Consider the following 20,039-nt stretch of genomic DNA (forward strand, 5'->3'; position numbering starts at 1 on the left):
AGATCTTTAAGATATGCTGGAGCCTGACCATTAATTGATTTGTAAGTCAGGAGAAGGATTTTGAATTCTATTCTGTATTTTACCGGGAGCCAGTGCAGAGCAGCTAATACAGGAGTAATATGATCCCGTTTCCTTGTTCTTGTCAATACACGTGCCACTGCATTTTGGATCAACTGAGGAGTCTTAAGCGACTTTTTGGGACAACCTAATAACAATGAGTTGCAGTAATCCAGCCTTGAAGTAACAAATGCATGGACTAGTTTTTCTGCATCATTTTGAGACAGGATGTTATGTTTGCAATGTTACGTAGATGAAAGAAGGCAGTCCTTGAGATTTGTTTTATGTGGGAGTTAAAAGACAGATCTTGATCAAAGATGACGCCAAGATTCCTTACAGTGGTGCTGGAGGCCAAGTTAATGCCATCCAGAGCCTCTATGTCATTAGAAAATGCGTTTCGGAGGCGTTTAGGGCCAAGTATAATAACTTCAGTTTTGTCTGTGTTTAACATCAAAAAGTTGCGAGACATCCAAGTTTTTATGTCCTTAAGGCTTGAAGTTTAGCCAATTGATTGGTTTCATCTGGTTTAATTGATAGATAGAATTGGGTATCATCCGCATAACAATGAAAGTTTATAGAGTGGTTCCTTATAATATTGCCCAAAGGAAGCATATATAAGGTGAATAGAATCGGTCCAAGTACAGAACCCTGGCAGAACTCCAAGACTGACTTTGGCTGTCATGGAGGATTTATCGTTAACACGTACAAATTGAGATCGCTCAGATAAATAGGACTTGAACCAGCTTAGTGCGGTTCCTTTTATGCCAACACAATGTTCCAGTCTCTGTAGTAGAATGTCCTGATCAACAGTGTGGAAAGCAGCACTGAGGTCTAACAAGACAAGAACAGAGACAAGTCCTTTGTCTGATGCCATTAGAAGGTCATTGGTAACTTTCACCAGTGCCGTCTCTGTGCTATGATGAACTCTAAATCCAGATTGAAAAACCTCAAATAAACTATTATTATGTAAAAAGTCACACAACTGTTTTGCGACTGCTTTCTCAAGGATTTTAGCGAGAAAGGGAAGGTTAGATATCGGCCTATAGTTGGCTAAAACCTCTGGATCAAGACTAGGCTTTTTAAGAAGTGGTTTCATTACAGCTACTTTAAAGGATTTTGGTACGTAGCCAGATAATAGAGACAGGTTGATCATATTTAATAACGAGGTGTTAATTAAGGGTAAAACTTCTTTAAACAGTTTAGTTGAATCGGGTCTAAAAGACAGGTTGATGCTTAGACGATGAGATTGTTGAAGTTAGTTGGTTAAGGTTGATTGGAGTAAAACAGTCTAGATATATTTCAGGAGTTACAGATGTTTTTAAGGTTCCGGAGGTTGAAGTTAAGTCGTTACTGATTGAGGTCAGGAGGAGATTAATTTTGTCTCTAATAATTATAATTTTATGGTTAAAGAAGCTCATGAAGTCGTCACTACTGAGAGATATAGGAACAGAAGGCTCTGTAGAGCTGTGACTCTCTGTCAGCCTCAGTGCTGAACAGAAACCTGGGTTGTTCTTATTTTCTTCTATTAAGGAAGAGTAATAAACTGCTCTGGCATTACGGATTACCTCTCTGGGAACCATCACCTTATCGTGGTGGAGAGGTTTGTGTGTCCCTATGAACCTGAGAGATGTGTTGTCTGGAGCCTAGTGCTCCTGGTAGGGTCTCCCAAGGCAAATTGGTCTCAGGCGAGGGGCCAGACTAAGAATGGTTCAAAAACGACTTCATGAAAGAAAGGGAAAGGAAAGGAGAGACCCTGCCCAGAGGAAGCCCGGGGCCCCCGTCTGGAGCCAGGCCCAGAGGGAGGGCCCGACAGTGAGCGTCTGGTGGCCAGGTTTGCCACGGAGCCCGGTCGGGCACAGCCCGAAAAAGCTACGTGGTGCCTCCCATCCATCCATCCTGTTGGCCCACCACTCATGGGAAAAACCGCTGGGTTCGGGTGCGCTGTCACACGAGTGGCAGTGATGGTCAGGGACCTCGACGGACCAGACCCGGGCAGCAGAGGCTGGCTCTGGGGACGTGGAACGTCACCTCTCTGTGGGGGAAGGAGCCGGAGTGCGGGAGGTGGATCGCTACCAGTTGGATCTGGTGGGGCTTACCTCCACGCACAGTCTTGGCTCTGGAACCGTACTCCTGGATAGGGGTTGGACTCTATTCTTCTCCGGAGTTGCCCAAGGTGTGAGGCGTCGGGCCGGGGTGGGGATACTCACTAGCCCCCGGCTGAGCGCCGCTACGTTGGAGTTTACCCCGGTGGACGAGAGGGTCGCCTCCCTACGCCTTCGGGTTATGGGGGGGAAAACTCTGACTGTTGTTTGTGCCTATGCCCCAAACCGCAGTTCGGAGTATTCGGCCTTCTTGGAGACCCTGAATGGAGCCCTGCAGGGGGCTCCAGTAGGGGACCCCGTAGTCTTGCTGGGAGACTTCAACGCACACGTGGGAAACGATGGAGACACCTGGAGAGGCATGATTGGGAGGAAGGGCCTCCCTGATCTAAACACGAACGGTCGTTTGTCGTTGGACTTCTGTGCTAGTCATGGAATGGCCATAACAAACACCATGTTCGAACATAAGGATGCTCATAAGTGCACGTGGTACCAGAGAACCCTAGGCCAAAGGTCAATGATCGATTTTGTAATCGTATCATCTGATCTGAGGCCGCATGTTTTGGACACTCGGGTGAAGAGAGGGGCGGAGCTGTCGACTGATCACCATCTGGTGGTGAGTTGGATCAAGGGGTGGGGGAAGACTCTGGACAGACCTGGTAAACCCAAACGGGTAGTGCGGGCGAACTGGGAAGGTCTGGAGGAAGCCCCTGTCCTGGGGATCTTTAACTCACACCTCCGGCGGAGCTTTTCAGCCTTCCCTGTGGAGGTTGGGGGCATTGAACCTGAGTGGGCGATGTTCAAAACCTCTATTGCTGAAGCTGCGGTGATGAGCTGTGGTCTCAAGGTCTTAGGTGCCTCAAGGGGCGGTAACCCTTGAACACCGTGGTGGACCCCGGTGGTCAGGGAAGCCGTCCGACTGAAGAAGGAGTCCTTCCGGGTTATGTTATCCGGGAGGACTCCGGAAACAGTTGCAGGGTATCGAAGGACTAGAAGGGCGGCAGCTTCTGCCGTGTCAGAAGCAAAGCAGCGGGTGTGGGAGAAGTTCGGAGAAGCTATGGAGAAGGACTTTCGGTCGGCACCAAGGTGCTTCTGGAAAACCATCCGGCACCTAGGAAGGGGGAAGCGAGGAACCATCCAAGCTGTGTACAGCAAGGGTGGGACCCTGCTGACTTCAACTGAGAAGGTTATCGGCCGGTGGAAGGAGCACTTTGAGGAACTCCTGAATCCGACTAACACGCTCTCTATGGTAGAGGCAGAGCTGGAAGCTGATGGGGGATCATCGTCAATTTCCCTGATGGAAGTCACTGAGGTAGTCAAACAACTCCACAGTGCCAAAGCCGCAGGGGTTGATGAGATCCGTCCAGAAATGCTGAAGGCTTTGGGTTTTGAGGGGTTGTCTTCGTTGACACGCCTCGTCAACATTGCGTGGAAGTCTGGGACAGTGCCTAGGGGTTGGCAGACCGGGGTGGTGGTTCCCCTATTTAAAAAAGGGAACCAGAGAGTGTGTGCCAACTACAGGGGTATCACACTTCTCAGCCTCCCTGGTAAAGTCTACTCCAAGGTACTGGAAAGGAGGGTTCGGCCGGTAGTCGAACCTCTGATTGAAGAGGAACAATGCGGATTCCGTCCTGGTCGTGGAACAACAGACCAACTCTTTACTCTTGCAAGGATCCTGGAGGGGGCCTGGGAGTATGCCCATCCGGTCTACATGTGTTTTGTGGATCTGGAGAAGGCGTATGACCGGGTCCCCCGGGTGATACTGTGGGAGGTGCTGCGGGAGTATGGGGTGAGGGGGTCACTTTTGAGGGCCATCCAATCCCTGTACGACCAAAGCGAGAGTTGTGCCCGGATACTCGGCAGTAAGTCGGACTCGTTTCCAGTGAATGTTGGCCTCCACCAGGGCTGCGCTTTATCACCAATCCTGTTCGTGATTTTCATGGATAGGATATCGAGGCGTAGTCGTGGAGGAGAGGGGTTGCAGTTCGGTGACCTGAGGATCTCATCGCTGCTCTTTGCAGATGATGTGGTCCTTATGGCATCATCGGTCTGTGACCTTCAACAGTCACTGGATCGGTTCGCAGCCGAGTGTGCAGCGGTTGGGATGAGGATCAGCACCTCAAAATCTGAGGCCATGGCTCTCAGCAGGAAACCGGTGGATTGCCTACTCCGGGTAGGGAATGAGCCATTACCCCAAGTGAAGGAGTTCAAGTATCTCGGGGTCTTGTTCGCGAGTGAGGGGACGATGGAGCGAGAGATTGGCCGGAGAATCGGAGCAGCGGGGGCGGTATTACAGTCACTTTACCACACCGTTGTGACGAAAGGAGAGCTGAGCCAGAAGGCGAAGCTCTCAATATACCGGTCGATCTTCGTTCCTACCCTCACCTATGGTCATGAAGGCTGGGTCATGACCGAAAGAACGAGATCACGGGTACAAGCGGCCGAAATGGGTTTTCTCAGACGGGTGGCGTCTCCCTTAGAGATAGGGTGAGAAGCTCAGCCATCCATGAGAGACTCGGAGTAGAGCCGCTGCTCCTTTACGTTGAAAGGAGCCAGTTGAGGTGGTTCGGGCATCTAGTAAGGAGCCACCTGGGCGCCTCCCTAAGGAGGTGTTCCAGGCACGTCCAGCTGGGAGGAGACCCCGGGGAAGACCCAGGACTCGGTGGAGAGATTATATCTCCTCACTGGCCTGGGAATGCCTCAGGATCCCCCAGTCGGAGCTGGAGGATGTGGCCCGGAGAAGGGAAGATTGGGGTTCCGTACTGGAGCTGCTGCCCCCGCGACCCGATCCCGGATAAGCTGTAGACGATAGATGGATGGCATTACGGAGAGCCTTCTTATACGTTTTAAGATGATCTAACCAGACTAAACGAGATTCTTCCAATTTAGTGGAACGCCATTTACTTTCAAGATTTCTCGACTTTTGTTTTAGTTTGTGGATTTGTAAATTAAGCCATGGAGCTTTCTTTTTCTGTTTGATGATCTTCTTCTTTAGAGGAGCGACAGAGTCGAGTGTTATTCGCAGTGAGGCTGCAGCGCTATCAACAAGATGATTCATTTGGGAGGGACTAAAGTTAGCATTGGAGTCCTCCATTATATTGATATTGAGTCCTGGTATTGATAACCATAACCCCCCCCCCCCTCTCCACATCGAATCATGTCTCACAGAAATAAAAAACTGGATGCAACACAACTTCCTCAAACTTAACAGCAACAAAACTGAACTCCTCCTCATCGGCTCCAAATCCACACTCAGCAAAACCTCTAACCTGACACTCATTATTGACGGCACCACTGTTTCCCCTCCCCTCAGGCACGCAACCTTGGCGTGATTTTCGACCCCACCCTCTCCCTTGAGTCCCATATCCGCCATATTGTCAAAATTTCCTTTTTCCACCTCTGCAATATTGCAAAAATCAGACCATCTCTCACCCACCCAGCAGCTGAAAGACTGATTCACGCCTTAATTTCCTCCCGCCTTGACTACTGTAACTCTTCTATATGGCATCACTGCAAGCTCCATCAACAGACTCCAACTGGTCCAGAACTCCGCCGCCCGACTCTCACACACACCAAATCTTGGCACCACATCACCCAGTCCTCAAAGAACTCCACTGGCTACCTGTCTCCCTCCAAATCAGCTACAAACTCCTGGTCCTCACTTACAAAGCCCTCCACCACCTAGCCCCCTGCTATCTCACTGACCTCATCTCCCCCTACCAATCCCCACGGTCCCTCAGATCCACCTCAGCTGGTCTCCTTTCCACCCCCAAATCCAAGCTGCGCAGCTTTGGAGACAGAGCCTTCTCCAGGACAGCACCCAGGCTCTGGAACCCCCTCCCCCAAGACATCCGTGACTCTCAGTCCCTCTACATATTTCAGTCCCGCCTCAAGACGCACCTCTTCTCAAGTATCATTTGCCCCCTGTGAACCGTATTATTATTATTATTATTATTATTATTATTATTATTATTATTATTATTTTTGTTTTCTCTTTCCCTTTCTTCCCTTGTCCTAACCCCTCCCCCCACTTCCCCTACTATTGTAAAGCGGCTTTGAGGTCTCGAAAAGTGCAATATTAATTCAATTTATTATTATTATTATTATTATTATTATTATTATTATTATTATTACGTCCTATTTTTATTTACAGTCTTATTACAAACTGCCGAAACACAAAACTGAGTCTTTAAGAAGACAGAAGTGGATACGAGGCATCAGCAGGAAGGAAACTGAGATCTGACTCGTCTGCATGATGGCGACCGACAAAAACAATAAACATTTAGTTAAAATGGCTAAAATCATCTTTTTAACATAAAAAAATAAGATTAAAAAAGAAAACATTATCGTTTTTCAGGTACTTCCTGTCCCTGCATGTTCTGGATTACTGGGTGTTTTCAGGTGCTTCCTGTCCCTGCATGTTCTGGATTACTAGGTGTTTTCAGGTGCTTCCTGTCCCTGCAGGTTCTGGATTACTGGGTGTTTGGTCGGATCTTCTGTGACATCTGGGCAGCGGTGGACGTCCTGTGCTGCACGGCGTCCATCATGTCTCTGTGCGTCATCTCCATCGACCGATACATTGGCGTCCGCTACCCGCTGCAGTACCCGACAATCGTCACCGAGAAGCGGGCGCTTTTCGCCATGCTGGGCATCTGGATCCTCTCCATTATCATCTCCATCGGCCCGCTGTTTGGCTGGAAGCAGCTGCCATCACAGGTACGAAAATGACCCATCATGCACCACAGAAACATGTCAGTTGATCCCTGAAACGTCTTCAGACAGAGAGTCTGTGCAGGATTTATTGAGTTATGACTGTGATATACCTTTGAAATGAAGCAGCATCACATGAACTTCTGTTGAAGTAAATTCAATTAGTTGTTTTATAAAGACCTCAAGCTTCTTATTAAACCCTGAACATCAGAAAGCTTTTCAGATTCATTCTTCTGTCTTAAATGTCATGAATTGTTCAGGAGTTTTCTAAATACCTGTGAAGTCCCTTAACTAATTACAGGGTGAATTCCTGTAAATGTGAAGTTATTTGGAGGAATATGTTAGTATGTATTATATATGAAGCTGTGCTCCTGCAGGACGACACAGTGTGCCTCATCACCGAGGAGCCGTTCTACGCTCTCTTCTCGTCGCTCGGTTCCTTCTACATCCCTCTGGCTGTCATCCTCCTCATGTACTTCCGCGTCTACGTCGTAGCCAAACGCACCACCAAGAACCTGGAGGCCGGTGTGATGAAGGAGCGTCAGGAGGACTCCAAGGAGCTCACGCTGAGGATCCACTGCAGGAACCAGCAGAACCACGATCTGGGCCCCGCGCCGCCGGCCGGACGCAGCGCGCTCACCGTCAAACTGCTCAAGTTCTCCCGAGAGAAGAAGGCCGCCAAGACGCTGGGCGTGGTGGTGGGCATGTTCATCCTCTGCTGGCTGCCCTTCTTCCTGGCTCTGCCCATCGGTACGCTCACCTAATCAACACTAACCTTTGCTTCGTGTTTAAGACTCGGGCTGCACAATGTGGCATTTCAGGGCATTTGTCTCAATTAAGGCAGAAAAACTCAAACACGTCTCCATCTTTGTTGCTGAGTCAAATCACAGTCACTCTCTATCAGTTGAACACAAGATAATCCTTTAATAGTGCAGCGTTACAGAGCAACAGCAAGAGGAAGGAAAGAAAGCAAAGATAGAATAAATAAGTAAATAGTAAAAAAAACTGAATATAGTGGAATTCAAATGATTGTACATATAAAGTATTGATGTTGCACTTTAATAATTGAAAATAAGCGAGAAACAGCAGAAAAACACAGAAAATGGAAAAGAAACGCTGGCAGTTAGCATTAGCAGTTAGCAGTTAGCAGTTAGCTGTTAGCGGCCAGGGACACGTTCCATTGAATTACATTAAGGTGCGTTTAGGCTCTATTCAGTAAAACTTAGTACTGGTCGAAGGTAAATTATAACGTCATCATGATGTGTTCAAATGTAATCTTGTAAAATGTAGTTTATTGTGAGAAACTTGAATAAATCAAATGTTTTCACAGCAATATAAAATAGACATTAGATGAATTATGAATTAATGTATATATGTATATTTGCAAAGTTAGTAAAAACAATCTAGTAAATAATGCAGTAACCTATTGATGGATTATTTTTATTTAAAGTCGTCACTTTAATCAGCTAACTTCACTTAATATAAAATTTTAACTTTCTTTAATCACATATTTACTGATTTAAATCATCATTCTTTGGCAGTAGCATTTAGACAACATTTAATATGTTAAATAAGAAAGTTTATGTTTATATTTCGAGTATCAAAGAAAGTTTTGTCGAACGGTACCAAAGCTCGCAGCAGGAACTGGACGCTGTTTAAAGTGTGACTGATGGTGAGAAAGCTTCACAAACATTGTTTTAGTTTCATATTTTAAATATTTGGCCTCATGTCTCACGTCAGTATCCAGTCAGCAGCAAAGCTGAGCAGGAAGTGAAAGTCTCACAGCTGAGAGCGGATCAGTCCAGTTCGTACATATTCCTTTCAACACAAGATGTACCAGAAACACACCAATGCTCCACTAACACTCGGAATATGACGATATTATGAACGTATTACGGGTCATAAACAGCATTTCTGTTTATTGTTCGTGGAGAAATAGAACATACAGGTAAGTTTTTTATTTAATGTTTTGCTTCGCATTGTCATCTATAGTGGTTAGTAAGTTTTTTATTTAGATAAATTTTGGGTTAGAAGTTTAAAGATGTTTAATAATCTGCTCAGAGCTTCTGTCAGGAAGTTCAGCAGCTCAGAATTCATCTAATAAAAAACAGAAACCACATTTTACAAGATTACATTGAACACATCATGATAACGTTATAATTTACCTTCAACCAGTACTATTTTTTACATAGTAGTGCCTGAACGCACCGTAATGTAACTGTTGAAAACGTGAATATTAGTGAAACAATAATTTAGTACAAAGCTTTATTTAAACATGAACAAAGTCCGGTTCCAGATACGTTCTCTCTCACTTTCTCACTAACTGTGTGTCCTTCAGGGATTAAACCAGAAGTCTCTCTTTAATACAGTTTGTGTCTCTCTGTGGACTTCGGACCCCTGTCTTTGTTCAGATCCATACTAACCTTTATGATCGAAGTCCAACATGATTTAATTTTCTGTGTTTCAGCTGGTAGATATCTTTTTTTACATCACAAGTCATTTAGCAGACGCTTATCCAGACTCAGTGAACTCACTACAGAGACAGACAGCGAACTCACTACAGGGACAGACAGTGAACTAACTACAGGGACAGACAGTGAACTAACTACAGAGACAGACAGTGAACTAACTGCAGAGACAGACAGTGAACTAACTACAGAGACAGACAGTGAACTAACTACAGAGACAGACAGTGAACTCACTACAGAGACAGACAGTGAACTAACTACAGAGACAGACAGTGAACTCACTACAGGGACAGACAGCGAACTCACTACAGGGACAGACAGTGAACTAACTACAGAGACAGACAGTGAACTCACTACAGGGACAGACAGTGAACTCACTACAGGGACAGACAGCGAACTCACTACAGGGACAGACAGTGAACTAACTACAGGGACAGACAGTGAACTCACCACAGAGACAGACAGTGAACTAACTACAGGGACAGACAGTGAACTCACCACAGAGACAGACAGTGAACTCACTACAGGGACAGACAGTGAACTAACTACAGGGACAGACAGTGAACTCACTACAGAGACAGACAGTGAACTCACCACATAGACAGACAGTGAACTCACTACAGGGACAGACAGTGAACTAACTACAGGGACAGACAGTGAACTAACTACAGAGACAGACAGTGAACTAACTGCAGAGACAGACAGTGAACTAACTACAGAGACAGACAGTGAACTAACTACAGAGACAGACAGTGAACTCACTACAGAGACAGACAGTGAACTAACTACAGAGACAGACAGTGAACTCACTACAGGGACAGACAGCGAACTCACTACAGGGACAGACAGTGAACTAACTACAGAGACAGACAGTGAACTCACTACAGGGACAGACAGTGAACTCACTACAGGGACAGACAGTGAACTCACTACAGGGACAGACAGTGAACTCACTACAGGGACAGACAGCGAACTCACTACAGGGACAGACAGTGAACTAACTACAGGGACAGACAGTGAACTCACCACAGAGACAGACAGTGAACTAACTACAGGGACAGACAGTGAACTCACCACAGAGACAGACAGTGAACTCACTACAGGGACAGACAGTGAACTAACTACAGGGACAGACAGTGAACTCACTACAGAGACAGACAGTGAACTCACCACAGAGACAGACAGTGAACTAACTACAGAGACAGACAGTGAACTCACTACAGAGACAGACAGTGAACTCACTACAGGGACAGACAGTGAACTCACTACAGGGACAGACAGTGAACTAACTACAGAGACAGACAGTGAACTCACTACAGGGACAGACAGCGAACTCACTACAGGGACAGACAGTGAACTAACTACAGGGACAGACAGTGAACTCACCACAGAGACAGACAGTGAACTCACTACAGAGACAGACAGTGAACTCACCACAGAGACAGACAGTGAACTAACTACAGAGACAGACAGTGAACTCACTACAGGGACAGACAGTGAACTCACTACAGAGACAGACAGTGAACTCACTACAGGGACAGACAGTGAACTAACTACAGAGACAGACAGTGAACTCACCACAGAGACAGACAGTGAACTAACTACAGAGACAGACAGTGAACTCACTACAGGGAAAGACAGTGAACTCACTACAGAGACAGACAGTGAACTAACTACAGAGACAGACAGTGAACTCACTACAGGGACAGACAGTGAACTCACTACAGAGACAGACAGTGAACTCACCACAGAGACAGACAGTGAACTAACTACAGAGACAGACAGTGAACTCACTACAGGGACAGACAGTGAACTCACTACAGAGACAGACAGTGAACTCACTACAGAGACAGACAGTGAACTAACTACAGGGACAGACAGTGAAATCACCACAGGGACAGACAGTGAAATCACTACAGGGACAGACAGTGAACTAACTACAGAGACAGACAGTGAACTCACTACAGAGACAGACAGTGAACTAACTACAGGGACAGACAGTGAACTAACTACAGAGACAGACAGTGAACTAACTACAGAGACAGACAGTGAACTCACTACAGAGACAGACAGTGAAATCACTACAGGGACAGACAGTGAAATCACTACAGAGACAGACAGTGAACTCACTACAGAGACAGACAGTGAACTCACTACAGAGACAGACAGTGAACTCACTACAGAGACAGACAGTGAACTAACTACAGAAACAGACAGTGAACTCACTACAGGAACAGGCAGTGAACTAACTACAGAGACAGACAGTGAAATCACTACAGAGACAGACAGTGAACTCACTACAGGAACAGACAGTGAACTAACTACAGAGACAGACAGTGAACTAACTACAGAGACAGTGAACTAACTACAGAGACAGTGAACTAACTACAGAGACAGACAGTGAACTCACCACAGAGACAGACAGTGAACTCACCACAGAGACAGACAGTGAACTAACTACAGAGACAGTGAACTAACTACAGAGACAGTGAACTAACTACAGAGATAGACAGTGAACTAACTACAGAGACAGACAGTGAACTCACTACAGAGACAGACAGTGAACTCACTACAGGGACAGACAGTGAACTAACTACAGGGACAGACAGTGAACTCACCACAGGGACAGACAGTGAACTCACTACAGAGACAGACAGTGAACTCACCACAGGGACAGACAGTGAACTCACTACAGAGACAGACAGTGAACTCACTACAGAGACAGACAGTGAACTCACTACAGAGACAGACAGTGAACTCACTACAGAGACAGACAGTGAACTCACCACAGGGACAGACAGTGAACTCACTACAGAGACAGACAGTGAACTCACTACAGGGACAGACAGTGAACTCACCACAGAGACAGACAGTGAACTAACTACAGGGACAGACAGTGAACTCACCACAGAGACAGACAGTGAACTCACTACAGGGACAGACAGTGAACTCACCACAGAGACAGACAGTGAACTCACTACAGAGACAGACAGTGAACTCACTACAGAGACAGACAGTGAACTCACTACAGAGACAGACAGTGAACTCACTACAGAGACAGACAGTGAACTCACCACAGAGACAGACAGTGAACTCACCACAGAGAGTGAACTCACTACAGGGACAGACAGTGAACTAACTACAGAGACAGACAGTGAACTCACCACAGAGACAGACAGTGAACTAACTACAGGGACAGACAGTGAACTCACCACAGAGACAGAGAGTGAACTCACTACAGAGACAGACAGTGAACTAACTACAGAGACAGACAGTGAACTAACTACAGAGACAGACAGTGAACTAACTACAGAGACAGACAGTGAACTAACTACAGAGACAGACAGTGAACTCACCACAGAGACAGACGGTGAACTCACTACAGGGACAGACAGTGAACTGACTACAGGGACAGACAGTGAACTCACTACAGAGACAGACAGTGAACTAACTACAGAGACAGACAGTGAACTCACTACAGAGACAGACAGTGAACTGACTACAGGGACAGACAGTGAACTCACTACAGGGACAGACAGTGAACTGACTACAGGGACAGACAGTGAACTCACTACAGAGACAGACAGTGAACTCACCACAGAGACAGACAGTGAACTAACTACAGAGACAGACAGTGAACTAACTACAGAGACAGACAGTGAACTCACTACAGGGACAGACAGTGAACTCACCACAGAGACAGACAGTGAACTCACCACAGAGACAGACAGTGAACTCACTACAGAGACAGTGAACTAACTACAGAGACAGACAGTGAACTCACTACAGAGACAGACAGTGAACTCACTACAGGGACAGTGAACTAACTACAGAGACAGACAGTGAACTCACTACAGGGACAGTGAACTAACTACAGAGACAGACAGTGAACTCACTACAGGGACAGACTGTGAACTAACTACAGAGACAGACAGTGAACTCACTACAGGGACAGACTGTGAACTAACTACAGAGACAGACAGTGAACTCACTACAGAGACAGTGAACTCACTACAGAGACAGACAGTGAACTAACTACAGAGACAGACAGTGAACTAACTACAGAGACAGACAGTGAACTAACTACAGAGACAGACAGTGAACTCACTACAGAGACAGACAGTGAACTAACTACAGAGACAGACAGTGAACTCACTACAGGGACAGACAGTGAACTCACCACAGAGACAGACAGTGAACTCACCACAGAGACAGACAGTGAACTCACTACAGGGACAGACAGTGAACTAACTACAGAGACAGACAGTGAACTAACTACAGAGACAGACAGTGAACTCATTACAGAGACAGACAGTGAACTAACTACAGAGACAGACAGTGAACTCACTACAGGGACAGACAGTGAACTCACCACAGAGACAGACAGTGAACTCACCACAGAGACAGACAGTGAACTAACTACAGAGACAGACAGTGAACTCACCACAGAGACAGACAGTGAACTCACTCACAACCTTTTGGTGCTGTGTTTGGTAGCCGAACCACTAGACCACGAGGCCATCACATAAATAAATGTGACTGAGATATCTTAACTTAAGCAGTAAAGTGTTGACCTTCAGTCTCAGTCATCTTCTCTGAGCCTCACTGAGTCCGTGTGCATACGTCATGCAGCGCCCTATAAATGTCACTGGCTCGGTAATAAAATGTCCAAGACTTTTTTATTTAAAACAATGACTGAGCAGAGTTCAGTAACAGGACATTCATCTCCCATGCTATTAAAATAATGTAGTTTAAAGGGACTCGTCTTGCTGAGTCAGCCTGAAATCTGCAGATCTGGTGCTTCTGGTTTTATTAAAGTGACAAGAACGTGGCATTTTTCCGTCTTACAGGACAGCAGTGAAGCATCATGGGAAGGTGTCACATGTTTCGACCGACCCGAGGTCAGGTTCATCATATATAGGCACAGACCGCAGCCTGAAGCGCAGGATGGCCTTACAAGTCCATACTCAGGGAGAAATAATCCTAGTATTATCTGAAGAGCAGCGGAAACCTGATCCTCCAAAATCCTCCGAATCCTCTAAAACCCTCGACATGCTGAACATCACCTGCCTCATCTACAGGTCACCTCCTATGGGATGGAGAGGGGGGGGGAGAGAGAGGGGAGGGGAGGAGAGAGAGGAGAGAGAGAGTTACAGAGAGAGAGGAGGAGAGAGAGAGGAGGGAGAGGAGAGAGAGACAGAGAGAGAGAAGGGAGACAGAGACAGAGCGAGAGAAGAGAGAGAGAGAGAGAGAGACAGAGAGAGGAGAGAGAGACAGAGAGAGAGGAGAGAGAGAGTTACAGAGAGAGAGGAGAGAGAGGAGGGAGACAGAGAGAGAAAAGAGAGAGAGAGAGAAGAGACAGAGACAGAGAGAGACAAGAGAGGGATAGAGCAGATAGAGAGGAGGAGAGAGACAGAGAGAGACAGAGAGAGAGACAGAGAGAGGAGAGAGACAGACAGAGAGAGAGACAGAGAAGGGAGAGGGGAGAGAGAGAGAGAGAGAGAGAGAGAGAGAGAGAGAGAGAGAGAAGGGAGAGGAGACAGAGAGAGAGAAGAGAGACAGAGAGAGAGAGAAGGGAGAGGAGACAGAGAGAGAGAAGAGAGACAGAGAGAGAGAGAAGGGAGAGGAGACAGAGAGAGAGAAGAGAGAGGAGACAGAGAGAGAGAAGAGAGAGAGAGAGACAGAGAGAGAGAAGGGAGAGACAGAGAGAGGGGAGAGAGAGGAGAGAGAGACAGAGAGAGAAGGGAGAGGTGAGAGAGAGGAGAGAGACAAAGAGAGAGAGAGAGGAGAGAGAAGAGAGAGAGAGAGGAGAGATACAAAGAGAGAGAGAGAGAGAGAGAGAGAGAGGAGAGAAGATAGAGAGAGAGTATATAGACAAAGAGAGAGACAAGATAGGAGAGAGAGAGAGGAGAGAGAGACAGAGAGAGAGAGAGGAGAGAGACAATAGAGAGATAGATAGAGAGAGAGAATAGTGAGATAGAGATATATGAGAGAGAGACGAGAGATAGATTTAGATCCTATATATTCGATCCTATCTGAGAGATCTCTAGAGATCTTAGAGAGTCTATCTCTATGAGAGATCTATTCCATAGATAGAGGATAGAGCGGATTCTACATAGACATACATAGATAGAGATAAAGATACAGATATAGGGAGAGAGAATAGAAGTGCTATTTGCGAGAGAGATATAGAGATAGAGAGATAGCTAGAGAGAAGAAATAGAGAATGAGACAGAGAGATAGAATAGATCCAGATCGATAGAGAAAGGGAGAGTAGACATAGAGAGAGAGAAATGGGAGAGACAGATAGAGAGAGAGAGAGATGATATATAGATAAGGGCTAGACGAGATCGAGAGAAGATAGTGATATACCAGTAGGATTAGAGATAGCAGAGAAGGGGTAGATCAAAGAGAGATATACAGATATGATTAGAGTGAATATAAGAGAGAAGAGATAGATAAGAGAAGCAGAGCTATTATATCCGAACTAGACAATAGAGATCTATAGACTCCCCCTCTCTATCTAGAGCTCGACATCTTCCTATCTCATATTCACTCTCTCTCTGCCCTCTCTCCCTCAGATCTTCTACCCATTAACGACGATCTATCTAGAGCTTAGATCAGCTCTCTCTCTTCTCTCGCTCATTTCTGTCTCTTCCTCTCTATCTCTACTCTTCTTCCTCTCTCCTCTCTATCTTCCCTATCTCTCGTCTCTCTCTCTCATCTCCCTCTCTTCTCTCGTTCTCTCTCCTCTCTCTTGTCTATACTCCTCTGCTTTCTTCGTCTCATTCTCTCTCGACAAGTCGCTTTATCTTCTTCATGTTTAGGTATTTGAACACCATTCAGCCAATCACAGTCCAGAGTTCTGCGTGTAAACACATGGTAAAGCTACAGAAGAAGATGCTGCCCCCTGGTGGAGAAACATGACCTGCAGCTAATCTGGGTTTCATTAAACAGCTTTACATTCAAATTAAAAATCAAATATTCATGTTATCGTGTGTGTGTGTGTGTGTGTGTGTGTGTGTGTGTGTGTGTGTGTGTGTGTGTGTGTGTGTGTGTGTGTGTGTGTGTGTGTGTGTGTTCAGTCTCCTTCAACAGCAGTCTTCGTCCTTCTGAAACTTTCTTTAAAGTTATTTTCTGGTTGGGATACTTCAACAGCTGCTTGAACCCCATCATCTACCCCTGCTACAGCCGAGAGTTCAAACAGGTTATATTATTATTACTACTACTACTACTACTACTACTACTACTACTACTAATAATAATAATAATAATAATAATAATAATAATACTGCTACTACTAATATTAATACTTCTAATATTAATAATACTGTTATTACTAATGTTAGTAATAATATTACTCATACTAATACTAATAATAATAATAATAATAATAATAATAATAATAATAATAATAATAATACCATTACTACTATGTCTGTAAATAGTGAAGAGCTCTCACAAACTGGAGCTTTTGTAACTCCGGAGCTGAAGGATCGTTTTTCAGAGCAATAGAAGCTTTGAATGTGAAACACATTAGGGCTGTCACTCTCCCTGCTTCATCATCCAGGGTGAGTGATCCAAAGATCGGGAGGACTGTGTGTCCCATGTTGATCCTGTTTAGTTTTTTGTGTTTAGGCGTTTATCCGGATCCTTCGCTGCCGGTGGAAGAGGAAGCATCAGGGCTGGAAGGCGTACTATAACTACCGCAGCCAGCGGGGCTCCAACACCTCGTCCTTCCTGAGCGGCAGCCAGCAGACGCTCTCCTCCGTCAGCCCCAGCCTCCGCTGCGTCGCCTCCCGACTCGGCCCCCCCGCCCGACCTTCTCCCTGGGCGAACGGGACGGGGGAGGCCGAGCCCGTTGTCCCCGCTCGCCGAGGATGCCGGGACGTTGCGAGGGCCGGGGACGAAGGGTCGGGTAAACAAACGCTAACTGTTGCCCCCCCCCCCCCTGCTGCTGACATCACGAGACGCTCTGTGATGACGCAGGTGTGACGACTGCACCTGTCCAGCCTGAAACAAGGAGGAGCTCCTCACCTGTGGAGAATCCTAAAACTAAAATATTATTCTTTCTTTTGTTTTTATTTATTGACAATTTCGTATAAAAATTGTATTTTGGTTTAAAATCGTCAAACTGCAGTTGCTTCTTGGCGAGAAGACAGAATATTTATTTTTGAAGATCCTGTCTCAGACTGACACGCAAAGAAGCCCATGAGAACCTGCTGAGAGCTGAACATGTTGTGTTTATAGAGAGAAGTTCTCATTCACTTCAATACAGATGTTATCACAGCAGCATCTGGAGGATGTTAGAGAACAGCTGCTGGTTGTTTTATTATACTTCACATAACTCCTGCCGTGTGTGTGTGTGTGTGTGTGTGCGCGCGCTTCATTAGAACACTGTTATTATTGTTCTGTGTTGACTGAACCCAGCTGACTGCAGGATGGATTGTCAGGTTTGCAGTCTTTGTGCTAAGCTAGGCTAACCACATCCTGGACCTGCCTCTGTCCTGGAGATGAATCTCATCTGAAACATTTGGAAGCACATTTCCGCCAGTTATCTCATAAGGAAGACTTATACATATATATATATATATATACACATTGGTGGAAAAGGTCTTCCGTCCGAACATCTGGAGACAGACAAGAAGGATTCACTAAATGTCAGCGTGTATAAAACAAGTTTGAAGTGATGTCATTCAGGATACTTGAAGTGAATAAAATATAACATTTCTGTTTCCTCTGTGCTCTTATTGCTGAAGTTTCAGCTCATTCCTCTCATCGTCCACATGTTACATCAGAACTCAGCTGCTCGCTCATTGGTCCCGATCAGACGCGAGCTCGTTTCAGCTTTCTGTTTTGATCACAAGGCTTCCGCTGTGCGCCGTACGAGACTTTCTTAATAAAACATGAAAGCACAAAGTTTATATTACTGTGATACATTATAAAGTCTGTCCTGGAGTTACAGATAATTTAAAATATTGTTTTTACAGAGAAGTGCTCAGAAGTTTCTTAAGCATTAAAGCATAAAGAAAACTAAATCAAATCGAACCAGATGTATTTATAGAGCCCAGCATCACATTACACATCAGTGTTTACAGACTACATACGACCCTCTCTGTCCTCAGACCCTCTGTCCTTAGACCCTCTGTCCTCAGACCCTCTGTCCTTAGACCCTCTGTCCTCAGACCCTCTGTCCTTATACCCTCTGTCCTTAGACCCTCTGTCCTCAGACCCTCTGTCCATAGACCCTCTGTCCTCAGACCCTCTGTCCTTACACCCTCTGTCCATAGACCCTCTGTCCTTAGACCCTCTGTCCTCAGACCCTCTGTTCTTATACCCTGTCTTCAGATCCTGTCCTCAGACCCTCTGTCCTCAGACCCTCTGTCCTTACACCCTTTGTCCATAGACCCTCTGTCCTTAGACCCTCTGTCATTGGACCCTCTGTCCTTAGACCCTCTGTCCTCAGACCCTCTGTCCTCAGACTTTCTGTCCTTACATCCTCTGTCCTTAGACCCTCTGTCCTCAGACCCTCTGTCCTTAGACCCTCTGTCCTCAGACCCTCTGTCCTTAGACCCTCTGTCCTCAGACCCTCTGTCCTTAGACCCTCTGTCCTCAGACCCTCTGTCCTTAGACCCTCTGTCCTTACACCCTCTGTCCTTAGACCCTCTGTCCTCAGACCCTCTGTCTTTATACCCTCTGTCTTCAGATCCTGTCCTCAGACTCTGTCCTTAGACCCTCTGTCCTCAGACCCTCTGTCCTTAGACCCTCTGTCATTAGACTCTCTGTCCTTACACCCTCTGTCCTTAGACCCTCTGTCCTTAGACCCTCTGTCCTCAGACCCTCTGTCCTCAGACTCTCTGTCCTTAGACTCTCTGTCCTCAGACCCTCTGTCCTCAGACCCTCGCACCACACAAGGAACAATTTCCTAAAAGAAACCAACAATTAAAATGTTGTAAAGCTCAGAGAGACTGAGGAGGATCCTCTCAGGACACACACTGTGATGGATGTGTGTGTACATAATAATAATAATAATAAAACATTTTATTTGGAGGCGTCTTTCAAGACACCCAAGGATACCTTACAAAATACAGGAGATAAAAACAGCAAAACCAATGACAGGAAGAACAGACAAACAAAACCAGACATATAGTGTAGACACAAAACAAAGAGCAGTCCATATGAACAATTTGATGATCCCCATGGTGGTGTAGAGGGTCAGAAACTATATGATCCAGCAGTTTCATAGTCCAGGTCATCAGGAGGGGTCGAGGAGGCTACGAAACCAGCCGGGCAGAGGGGTCGAGTGTGTTGGCTGTATCCACAGACTGCAGGCTACACCCAATCGGGGAGACCCGGGCCCAGCAGCAGGTCAGCCGGTTAGACGGTGGGCACAGTGACGGGGCAGCCTCCGTGTTAGCGATACACCACAGGAACAGCGTTGAGCCACAGAGAACAGGCAGGATAGTCAGCAAGACAGCCTCGGTCAGGCGTGTGTAGCAAGGCACGCCAGATCGGAGTATCCAGCCGCAGAGAGCACAGAGGACACCTGTCAGTCCGTACAGGTGATCCCCTTACCTAACCCTAACCCTAACCCTAACCCTAACCCTAACCCTAACCCTAACCAAAACTAGAAATTAGTCAAATAATCCCACGGTTGTAAATACTTAAATGTTTTAACCAACAAATATTATGAAACCCTGCACAG

General features: G+C 46.1%; 1 protein-coding gene across 1 annotated transcript in view; it reads left to right on the forward strand.

Annotated features, from left to right (window-relative positions):
* The window catches only part of LOC115018963 (alpha-1A adrenergic receptor-like), a 23,923-nt gene extending 5,908 nt beyond the window's left edge, over positions 1–18,015 (forward strand). The window contains 5 exon segments of the mRNA XM_029448247.1: positions 6,621–6,872; positions 7,244–7,616; positions 16,420–16,541; positions 16,973–17,151; positions 17,153–18,015. Of these exon segments, the coding sequence (XP_029304107.1) occupies positions 6,621–6,872; positions 7,244–7,616; positions 16,420–16,541; positions 16,973–17,151; positions 17,153–17,267 (1,041 nt within the window). The 3' untranslated portion in view covers positions 17,268–18,015.
* The last annotated feature ends 2,024 nt before the right edge of the window (positions 18,016–20,039 follow it).

This window comes from Cottoperca gobio, chromosome 14 (genome assembly GCF_900634415.1).
Source record: "Cottoperca gobio chromosome 14, fCotGob3.1, whole genome shotgun sequence".
In the NCBI taxonomy this organism is placed as follows: domain Eukaryota; kingdom Metazoa; phylum Chordata; class Actinopteri; order Perciformes; family Bovichtidae; genus Cottoperca; species Cottoperca gobio.